The following is a 12,238-nucleotide window of genomic DNA, read 5'->3' as shown; positions in this document are numbered from 1 at the left end:
ATGTTTGAATGTGGAAACAAGTCAAGCAAAATTTTAGTGTGCCTGTTACGTGACAGTCACTCGTCAATAGCAATCCCCAGACTTGTCTCCACATCGGGTATTGAGTGCAATACTTCAGAGAGTATTCTGGAAGAATTCTGGAAATTCTATAGTAATTTGTATACTAAAAACCCTCCGTGTGACCAATCTCTATTAGACGATTTTTTTAGTCAATGTCAACTACCGGAACTTGATGACTCGGATAGGCAATTACTCGATGCACCTTTATCTGTAGGTGAAATTTTAGATGCCATAAAGAGCCTTAAACCTAATAAAGCACCTGGGCCGGATGGTATCCCCTCCGAGTGGTATATGAAGAGCAGAGCAATTACCTCACCTAAACTCCTTCAAACATTTAATAGTGCCCTGAACTCGGGCATTTTACCAGATTCAATGCGTGAAGCCCACATCACTCTCCTTCTGAAGCCAGGAAAAAGTCCAGACTCCTGTGATTCTTATCGCCCCATTTCCCTATTAAATTCGGATATTAAGGTTCTTGCCAAAATCTTGGCTGGCAGACTAAATCAAGTAATTGAAAAATTAGTCTTCCAGGACCAAACTGGTTTTATCCCTTCCCGCTCCACTAAATTAAACATCAGAAGGCTCTTTGCTAACCTGCAGCACACTCATAGCAATGCTGGCTCCAGGGTCCTCCTTGCCCTCGACACAAATAAAGCATTTGACACAGTCTCATGGCAATATCTGTTTGCTGTCATGGATGCCTTTAAATTTGGAAATGTCTTTCAGAAATGGGTACAACTTTTATATACTGAACCATTGGCATGTCTCCGAGTGAACGGACTTACTTCTCCTCCCTTCAATATTGGCAGGGGCACCCGGCAGGGTTGTCCCCTATCCCCCTTGTTGTTTGCACTTGCCATGGAGCCTCTGGCAGCTTTCATCCGAGAGGACTCAGGTATTGGAGGGTGGGTTATTAAGAGGGTTCATGAAAAAATTTCGCTGTATGCGGACGACGTTCTGCTATATTTAGATAACCCGGGATCCTCGCTGCGGAGAGTGCTGCAGGTATATGAGAAATTTGGGGAGATCTCAGGATTAAAAGTAAATTGGTCTAAGTCTGTCCTCTGCCCCATTGATCAAGATTCCTTAAACACGTTTCCCCCAAACTTTCCACTTCAAATTAGTCATTCATTCCGCTACTTGGGCATTGTAATATCTAAAAATAATGCATCTTACTTACAAAATAATTTACTCCCAGTTCTCAATAGAGTAGAAGAGAAGCTTAAAAAATGGGTATCTTTGCCTCTGGATCTTATGGGTCGAGTCAATACTATCAAAATGGTAATAGCCCCCAAGCTGCTGTATGTATTGTTGATGTCCCCTATTTGGGTCCCAAATTCATACTTTATTAAACTCAATAGTATGATCCAAAGTTTCCTGTGGTCCAACCGTACCCCTAGACTCTCCATGGACACATTACGACTGCCTACTAATAAAGGAGGATTAGCTCTCCCTCACTTTCAATTTTACTACTACGCTGCGCAACTCACATATATCTCTAGATGGCTGCGCAATATCAGAGATGACGCAGCGTTAGACGCAGAAGCAGACATGGCGCACTCGTTTGAATCCTTGTGTAATATGATTTACAGAGGAGAAGTATTTGCTTCAGAGGGCATTGATATCCTAAAATACTCTTTGCGAATCTTTCATAAATGCCAAACTCTGGTGGGTGAGACCGGTACACATGTCTCTCCGAGTGCTCCCATATGGAGTAATCCCAAATTACCTGAATTCTTATCTCTTAACGAACCGGGCTTCTGGATTGGTTATGGCGTCAAATATATCAACCACCTGTTCATCAGGGATAAATTCAAAACTTGGCCTCAATTGGTTTCTGAATTTGGTATCCCAGCGCGATTTCGTTTTAGATACTTCCAGCTGCGCCATGCTGCTTCTGCACAATTTGGTAGCCTTGATGCTTCCCTGTCCCCAGGTACAGTTGAAAAGTGGCTTTTAGATAGAAACTCAGAGAAGCTTATCTCCAGATATTATTTAAACTTAATACAACATAATTATGACCATAGGCTGACTAAAGCTAGAGATACAATACACAAATCTGATTTATTAAACTTAACACACTTGGTCGACCTTGTGCAAGACCTCCTAAAATATAACCTTTAATTTCTTACATTAAAAACGTTTGAGTATTCATGATTGACATTAACCTAGTTGGGTACTGGTCTGATACAATATAATATATGGTTTGGAGGAGACCAGTCTAAATCTTGTATAACCCAGAACTAGGCACTAATTTGTATCTGCTGAATTACTTCTAAATTAGAGAAACCCACCACCTAAAAACCGACATGTTTCGGCTCTTATAACAAAAGAGCCGTCGTCAGGGCTAACAATACTAAAGTGCTTAGGGTGCAAGGTGCATAATAGAAAGTATACAGCTATTTACAAATGCATAGTCATGAAAAACAAAAAATGGGAGCTAAGCTCCCTAGCAAGGTCAGCAATTGCTGACCTTGCTAGGGAGCTTAGCTCCCATTTTTTGTTTTTCATGACTATGCATTTGTAAATAGCTGTATACTTTCTATTATGCACCTTGCACCCTAAGCACTTTAGTATTGTTAGCCCTGACGACGGCTCTTTTGTTATAAGAGCCGAAACATGTCGGTTTTTAGGTGGTGGGTTTCTCTAATTTAGAAGTAATTCAGCAGATACAAATTAGTGCCTAGTTCTGGGTTATACAAGATTTAGACTGGTCTCCTCCAAACCATATATTATATTGTATCAGACCAGTACCCAACTAGGTTAATGTCAATCATGAATACTCAAACGTTTTTAATGTAAGAAATTAAAGGTTATATTTTAGGAGGTCTTGCACAAGGTCGACCAAGTGTGTTAAGTAAAGCTAGAGATAGATGGGGAAGCTGGGGTGAGGAAATCACTAACTCTGAGTGGATGGACTTCGAGGAGTCATATATGAAGACTGTAATTAGCTCTCGAGACAAATTAATACAGATGCGTTGGTTCCACCAAACTTATTATACTCCTCAAAAAATTTCTAAATTTTCTAAAGGCACCAGTGATGCTTGTTGGAAATGTGGATACAGTCCAGGTTCTTTCAAACATATGGCATGGGACTGCCCGCTGATTCAAGCATTTTGGTGTAAAATCTTACTATTTCTGAACGATAATATAGGCCTATTTGTAGTCTCCTCATATAAGACATGTCTACTGGGCCTGATAGAAGATATGCCTCTCGGCAGTCATAGGAAACTCTTGCTTAGACTTTTATTGTTCTATGCTAAAAAGACCGTGGCACTGGAATGGAGGGGAACCTCTGAGCCCTCTCTATCTGTTTGGTTAAAACTTGTAAACTCTTCTCTTCCTTTTTATCAGCTAACCTGGTTAGCGAGAGGAGCTAATTCCAAATTTTTAAAGGTTTGGGGTCCATGGACACAGAATGTTAATTCAGTTAGTGATAATCTGGATATAACACCTAATATCATTGACTCTCTATAGGTCTTCTCTCCGCATTATATGAGGATTGTGAACCCCATTCGTTCCTTATTTTCTATGTATTTTAAACAATCAAACTAGCCAAATACTCAATCTGCTAAATTGCTTTTTAATATACAATATCAGTAAATGTTTTCTTGCAGTATCATTCACTATAATCTTCATATATCTGAACACTCTATCTCCACATTGTAACCTACACTGTCAGTTGATCACGAGGTTTCTCGTTTGTTGTTGTTATATTGTTAAAAAACAATAAAAAGATTTTGAAAAAAAAAAAAAAATATTGGTTCATCGCCGATATAAACGCATACTAGCGCGTTTGTTATTTTCCTTGTATTCGTGTTACGTTAATATATCAGTGCTGCTGATATATACGTACTCGGACTGTTTATATCCTGTGTTCAGTCAGTGTAACGATTGTGGAATTATCACAAGATGTGCACTGACACCGCGGAAATCCTCCACAAACGCCTGAATAACAGAACCCAACTGTGGTGCAATGCACCTGTAGAGGGAGAATTCCCACCGGCAGATGGAGCTGTGGAGTGCAGAGGAACAAAGCCTCTGTACTGCCACAGACGCCAGACAGGAATTGTACGAGGGGAAGCAATACAGGGCAAGACAGCCCCTAGTGAAAGAGAGTGAGCACAGAGACAGAATGTATGTATATCTACCAATCTAGTCGCCACCAGGCGACAGTGAACACACAACAGCGAAAACCAAGTGAGGAAAGCAATCGCAAGAATGGCGATTGCTAACAGCGACACAAGACTGAATAAGCACAGAGATAGAATGTATGTATGTCCACCAATCTAGTCGCCACCTAGCGACGGTGAACACACAACAGCGAAAACCAAGTGGGAAAGCAATCCCTAGAATAGTGATTGCTAACAGCGAAACAAGACTGAGTAAAGACAGAGCATAGACGTAGTAAGAAAGACACAGTGAACAATAATGATCAGAACGCCAAAGAAAATAACAAATGCACTCGCTAAGCGCGGTCGCTGCATGAAAAGCACAACAGTGACAAAATACGCTAATGGCGCGGTCTCCGCACGAAAAGTGCAAAACGGAGACAAAACGCACCAAACCTGACTAACAAATGAACACAGAAAACACAAACAAACATATAAGAGAAACGCTTGCGAATCGGTTGCCTTACCTCAGGCAACAGCAAGCATTTGCTCCAGACCGAGAGATAAACAAACAAGAGGAACAGGCCAGATAAGATCCACTACTCTTCCGCAAGAGCGAGTGCGATCCGTACACAGGAACAGAACTGAAGGGATCCACTGCTCTTCCGCAAGAGCGAGTGAGATCCAAACAAACAGAGCGGTTTTCTGTCGGCCGCCGCTGGCAACAGAACAATCGCAACAGAAAGACAACGATTCGCTACCGCCAACCACTGGCGACAGCGCAATTTCAAGGACAAGACAAGACAGAATAGGCAGTACAAATATACACAAATCTGACTGCACTAATAGGAATGCAAGGAGCACTCCCCAAAGGGTATCTACTCTAAGCTAGCAATAATAGCAAACAATGAGCAGAGGGCTGAGACTCCAGGCAAGTTAGCAGGAACAAACCATCATGACCAGCAGGGAATTCTGGGAGGAAATTGCATTTATACTGCAAGCCATCAAAGGAAGCGGCTAAGCAATTTGCATGACAAGTGGATGCCAATTCCTCACCAGCAGAGCAACTCTGAAACTTGCAGAGTAAAGACAGGTCTCTTTTCCAGAGACCTGCAACACTCAGACCTAAAGAATGGTCAAAAAGCTGTCTGCGTGTGCAGAGAGCTGAGCAGATCATTACAGTCAGTCAGTTTTAGCACGTTTCTGTAGGTTGCGCTTATCGTGATCACCCGTGCTTAGCTAGTTCAGTCCTGTTCCTGTTACCTTGCGTGGATTGCGCTCACTTCTGCGTAGAAGTAGCGAATCCTTCTGAGTCCTGTTCCCTGTATTGCTCCAGTTCCTAGCGAGTGTTCCTTGCTTATGTTATATATCGGTTCATCGCCAATATATACATATGTTAGTCAGTTGTTTGTAGTTTCATTGATAGCTGTAATTGTAATACTCTAGGAATATCATATCCATTGTATATTTGTATGTATTGCGTTTGCCTGCCTTTGATTCTGCTGTATCCTGACTATTCTGTCCTGTCATTGCGAACTAGGCCATCGCTGCGTCTGTGATTGGCTACCTCGTTTTAGTCTGTCCTGTTGTGGGTGCTTGCTGTCACTAAAGCAGTGACTAGTTTAGCAAGCGTTCATTCTGTCTACCTGTCCCTGTCTTTCTGAGTTCTGATTGATACGCTCAGCGCTACTTTTGCGCTGAGCCATTATTATTAAGCATTGTTTGTGGTTGCTCTGTGCGCCACATCTCCTACGGGAGTCAGTCCTCTCCACGGTGAGCAGAGGCAAATCGGGCAGCGGGTACGGCACTTCAGAGTTTGAAGTTGTAAAAAATTACAATAAGATGGGTGGAGTAAAAGCAGCACCAACAGGCCCCTCCTCTTTTTTTCCTTGTCGTCCAAGTCCTGTCCCTATCCAACCTGCTCCTCAGTCCCATTCGACTTCAAAGTCCTCTGCATGCCAGGCTGGTACGTCCTGCCAACCTCGCCGGCAAGCACTTACTCATCATACTTCTTGGTTGAATCACCAGTGTTCCAGCGTCAGGCCTCTGTGCCAGAAATGTTACAGAGGAAGTGGATGCTCCCTGCAGCTGATCCGTTTGTTGTGAAAAATAATGCGCTCCTGGCAAGGCTGTTGGGCCAACAGCTGCTGCCCTACCAGTTTGTGGAGTGTGCCCCCTTCCGCAGACTGATGAAGAGTGTTGCTTGGATCCCCAGCCGCTATTATTTTGCCAGGAATGCTATCCTTGCCCTGCACCAGCACATTGTGGAGTGTGTCGGCCGGTCTATGGATCACGCTGTCGGTGGCAAGGTGCACTTCACGATGGATGGCTGGAGCAGCAGGCATGGGCAAGGAAAGTATCTGACTTTTACCGCCCATTGGGTCACCCTCCATGGTGCTGCTGAGCAGGGTGCACGATCTGGGGCATCTCAACTGGTGGTGCCGCCACGTGGGTTAAGGGGAAGGCCTGTTCCACTTCCCTCTGCTACCTGTTCTGTCCAAGGCCAGTCTGCCATTGCTGAGCCTCCCAGCAAGTGGTCCCGCTCCTCCTACACTGGTCTGCAGCACCATCGATGCCAAGCACTGCTGAAAATGGAATCCATGGAGGAGAACAGGCAAACCGGATCTGTAATCCTTGCAGCCTTACAGGGTCAGATTCGGCAGTGGCTGACCCCACGAAGACTTGACATAGGTGTAGTGGTGTCTGATAACGATGCCAACATGCTGGCCGCCATTTCGCTAGGTGGCTATACCCACTTACCTTGCTTGGCCCACGTCTTCAACCTTGTAGTCCAGAAATTTCGACTAACTTTCGAAGGGTTGAAGGACGCTGTGGCCTCAGCGCTAAAAGTGTCAGCCCACATCCGTCACTCCACAACTGCCACCGCGGCCATGAGAACTGCTGCAGCGCCACCATAGCCTGATCCTGCCGCAGCACAGGCTTATTTCAGATTTTCCGACGTGGTGGAACTCCACACTACACATGCTGGAGAGGTTGTGGGAGCAGCGCATGGCGGTCAGGCTATACCTGTCTGAGGCATCTTCCACCAGAACAGGGCCACTGGACTACTTTACTGGGGACCAGTGGCAGCTGATTGGACAGGTGTGCAAAGTGTTGGAGCCATTTGAGCAGGCAACAAAAGTGGTCAGTGAGGAGCACTGCAGTATATCAGAGGTGCTCCCTCTTGTCTTCACCATGGAAAAGACTCTTGAAAAACTGCTTGAACGGGGGGAGGAAGCCCTACTGAACAGTGGCCAGTCAGGTGAAGGAGTGAGTGGGCATGCTCCAGTCCTGGATGAGGAAGCAGAGCTTGTGGAAGCGGAAGAGCCCATTGTCCGGGGGTGGGAAGAAGATTTTGATGCGGAGCTGGATCATGATGTCGACGACAGTTCTGACAGCCCGGAAGAGGTGATTCATGGCAGACATCTCTTCCCCATGGCTGCACATATGATCCAGTGCCTAAAGAAAGACCCCCAGATTAAAACTTCAAAAGCAAGGCTCGACATGTGGGTGGCCACCATCTTAGATTCCCGGTGCAAGGGGAAAATGCACCAGTTCATAGCCCCCTCCCAAGCAGATGCCATGATGAGCCAGATCCGGGATGCCCTTCATCGTTGGGTAGAAGATGCGTTTCCTACACCTGTACCCCGGCCCAAAGCTACCGAGCCTACTAATCACACTCAGCAAAGGTCTGGTGGTCCCACTCCCAGCAGCAGCACAAATTACCAATCTGTGAATCTGCTGAGTATGCTGAAGGTATTTTACCAGCCAGTGCCAGATACTTCTTCTAGCAGCAGCACCACCAGCGGAGAACGTGGTCACCACCACCAGCGGCTGGCCCGTATGGTGGACGATTACTTGGCGTCAGCCAGTGCTCCAGACAATATGGAGACTAATGATGACCTCATGCAATATTGGACCAAACAATTTGATACCTGGCCTGAACTCGCTCAGTATGCACTGGAGGTTCTTGCATGCCCCGCGTCAGTGTTCTTTCTGAGCGAGTATTTAGCGCTGCAGGTGGAGTGGTCACCGACCAACGGACCCGTCTGTTTACAGACAATGTGGACATGCTAACATTCATTAAAATGAATGAGGCATGGTTCAGTAGCAATTACAAGGCCCCTCTCACTGATTCAACAGAATGAGTCGAATAGTTTATTGAGGAAAACATATTTAGGACAGCTGTGGAACTACTTCTAGGTCCCATGGCCTACGACAAGTCCTGCTGCTCCAAATAATTTTTAGGACTGCCGTGGAACCACCTCTAGGTCCCATGGCCTACGACAAGTCCTGCTACTCCAAATAATTTTTAGGACTGCCGTGGAACCACCTCTAGGTCCCATGGCCTACGACAAGTCCTGCTGCTACAAAGAATTTTTAGGACTGCCGTGGAACCACCTCTAGGTCCCATGGCCTACGACAAGTCCTGCTGCTACAAAGAATGTTTAGGACTGCCATGGAACCACCTCTAGGTCGCATGGCCTACGACAAGTCCTGCTGCTACAAAGAATGTTTAGGACTGCCGTGGAACCACCTCTAGGTCCCATGGCCTACAACTTCTCCTGCTGCTCCAAATAATTTTTAGGACTACTGTGGAACCAGTAGCTTCCATGGCCTACGACAACTCCTGCTGCTCCAAACAACACTTGTAAATGACCGCCGTGGAACACCATGGCTTACTCGACAACTGCAGCTCCAAACCACAGTTATAATGACCACCGTGGAACACCATGGTTTACACGACAACTCCTGCTGCAAAAAAAAAAATGATCAAAAAAAAAAAAAAAAATGAATGGTGGAACAGCCACTAGGTCCCATGGGCTACCATTTAGCACAAACAAGGTTTCAATTGCGACTAATTTAATTTTTCCGCCGGAATGCGGAATTCCGCGGAATTTGGTGAAATTCAGCGGAAATGTAATGGCGACGGAATTTACCGCTGGCTGAATCCGCCAATTCCTGCGGAACGGAATTCGGACCTTCCGATCATCCCTACCACTGATACCCAGAGCTGTGCATAATGTGATTACTGCCCTTTAGGGCTTAAAACCTGACTCTGTGTCAACTCCGTAATTTTTGGTGGGACTTTTGGCATGGATCCCCCTCTGGCATGCCCCCTAGTTTTCCATCACTTTTGTGGCCAGAAACGGTCTTTGTAGGTTGTAAAATTTGCCTGCCCTGGGATTCGCCTGCGATCCCGCCCACCCGCGCACTGAGCGGGTGGGCGGGATCGCAGAGACGCCGTACTAGTGGAAACTAGCCCTAATGCTCATCGCTATTTTTTTTTTCACTGATATGATTGTCATTCTATTTCTAAAATCTTTACTAGGACTTCTAGAGCCCTATGTTTACCTTATCAGTTTAACCACTTCAGCACCACAGGGTTTTTTGCTTAAAAACCAGAGCAATTTTCACATTTCAGCGCTCCTCCCATTCATTCACCAATAACTTTATTGCTACTCATCAGATGTAAATGATCTATATCTTGTTTTTTTTTTGCCACAAATTATGCTTTGTGAGGGTGATATTTGCTTTTAGTAATTATGTTATTATCTGTGCATTTTAAAGGGAAAAATGAGAAAAAAAAAGAAAAAATACACTATTTCTCCATTTCCATCCACTATAGTTTTCAAATAAACAATGTTACCATAGGTAAAACACACACATTGTATTTGCTAATTTGTCCTGGTTATCTCAACATTTAAATAATGTTCCTAGTACAATGTATGGCGATAATATATTAGTTTCTGGTTTGTGTTTTTTGATTTCTCATTGTACTCTATCAGTAATTAAAAGCCCTTATCTTCATGATTAACAGTAATACACTCTCATGGCATACATATTTTAAAAGCTAAGTCCCTAGGGTAACTATGTATTCTCTTTTCAATGCTGTCACTTTTGTTGTTTTTACAAGTATTTATTTGGGGGTATAGAGTACATGAAAATAACAGTTTTATTGCTTTTCATTCAGTTTTCCGGAAAAAAATAAATCACATGACTTATCCCTCAGTTGTCAAACACCACAAAATCTATTCTCTCACTTGTCACGGTTAAAATGATACCCTATATACATAATCAGATAGCTTATTGGGCATACAGCACACTGTTTACCACAAGTACGCCTATCTACTCCCCTGAGCTTCAGATGAAGTTTTGTGGGGAGTAGATAAGCGTAGCAAGGGTTTCAAAGTGGTTAAACATGAAATTCAGATATTCTTACTTTCATTTACTTTCAGAAAGTTGAAAATACCTCAACTAAGAGATATTATTTGACAAAGAATATGCCCTTAAATGAAAAAGCTATGGTGTCACTGCGAGTAAAATGGACCTCAAGGTGTTCATCAAATGAAAACTGGAGCAGCTGGAGTAAATTGCATGAAGCTGGCAAGTAATACTAGTTATAATGATGTATACAATTTGGATTCTTTTACATTTTATATTATTTATAAATTGTCTTAATTGTCTCAGACTGGCCACACCCACATAGAAGTTATCAAAGGAACATAAAAAAAAAATCATTGTTAGATGCCAGGAATGTTTTTCTGTTTTTGAATAGCGAGCTCAGAGATCAAATTCACAGTTCACTTAATTTATTTTAAACATCTCATCCAATTAACATTAAAGTGTAGCAGAGTTCATGCAAATAGAAAGATTTATACATACCTGGGGCTTCCTCAAGCCCTATACGCTCAGATCGCTCCCACGTCAACGTCTTCAGTCTTCTGCAGCGCCGGTACCTGGTCCCCACACTTCCATCAGTCGGAGCCAGTCTGACATAAGAGAAGTGCGCCCTCTACGTATCTCTCCAGTAGCTGCTGGAGAGATACACAAAGAGTGCACTTCTCCTGCGTAGACTGGAGCCAACTGACGGAAGTGCGGGGACCCGGTACTGGTGCTGCAGGAGACTGAGGATGGTGGCATGGGGCTGGAGGAAGCCCAGATATGTATAAATCTTTCTATTTGCATGAGCTCTGACTCCCTTTAACTACTTCAAGACCGCCCCACGCCAATGGGCGTGGCCACAGCGGCAGCCCCAGGACCGCCTAACGCCAATTGACGTCAAGTCCTGGAGCTGCAGTTTACCAGGAAACGGCCGCGTACATGTGCGATCTTTCCCTGCCAGTTCACGGAGCTCTGCTATCTGCCGATCGCAGCTAGCAGGCTGTTTGTAAACAAAAGGGGTAAGAAGTCCCCTTTGTTTACATGCGTACAGCGCTGCGGTCTCCAGCAGCTCTGTACGAGATCGGCGATCCCCGGCCTCTGATTGGCCGGGGATTGCCGTCCTCTCATAGGCTGTTGCCTATGAGAGGGGGAACAGGACGGATCGCCTCCTGTTCAAGTCTGTGCATGGAGGGGAGGGAGGGGAGGAGGGAAGGGGAGGGAGGGGAGGAGGGAAGGGGAGGGAGGGATAAACAGCCATATACAGGCTGCAAAAAAAAAAAAAATAACTGCCACAGCGATCGGACACATCAGGCAGCATGTCCCCTTAGGGACAAAAAAAGGAGGTGAGTTTGATCGCTGGGCTCCATAGCTGGGCTGTGCAGGAGGCTAGGGATTTATAAAACCATTTATGAATTACATAATTACATTAAACATTTTTATAAAACTTAGATGTCTATATTTAAAATTGATCTGTAAACTGTTTGTTCCTACATGCATACATACTGTATTGATAGATTTCTTATTGTATTATATTGTATGACTATACTAGTTGTATTATGCTAGGTACACACGATTTATTTATTTAAGTATTTATATAGCGCTGACATATTACGCAGCGCTGTACAGAGTATATTGTCTTGTCACTAACTGTCCCTCAGAGATGCTCACAATCTAGTCCCTACCATAGTCATATGTCTATCTATGTATCGTGTGGTGCATGTAGTACTGGATGCAATTTCCTGACAGATTTACTGTCAGATCAATTATTTACAACATGTCCAATCTTATTTTGTGATCTATTTTCCATTCACTTCTGCAGAAAATCAATCGGAAATCATATCGGACATGTTGGAAATACTTCCAACATGTCCGATCTGATTTCCGATTGATTTTTCGATCGA

General features: G+C 44.2%; 1 protein-coding gene across 2 annotated transcripts in view; it reads left to right on the top strand.

Moving 5' to 3' along the window:
* LOC137544540 (granulocyte-macrophage colony-stimulating factor receptor subunit alpha-like) overlaps positions 1-12,238 on the top strand; it is a 289,974-nt gene that overhangs the window by 209,523 nt on the left and 68,213 nt on the right. For both annotated transcript variants that reach the window (XM_068265636.1, XM_068265635.1), the window contains one exon: positions 10,412-10,559. In XM_068265636.1, coding sequence (XP_068121737.1) covers positions 10,412-10,559 — 148 coding nt within the window. The remainder of the gene's footprint in view (positions 1-10,411; positions 10,560-12,238) is intronic.

Source organism: Hyperolius riggenbachi, chromosome 2 (genome assembly GCF_040937935.1).
Source record: "Hyperolius riggenbachi isolate aHypRig1 chromosome 2, aHypRig1.pri, whole genome shotgun sequence".
Classification (NCBI taxonomy): Eukaryota; Metazoa; Chordata; class Amphibia; order Anura; family Hyperoliidae; genus Hyperolius; species Hyperolius riggenbachi.
This window is presented reverse-complemented; position numbering and strand designations above follow the sequence as displayed.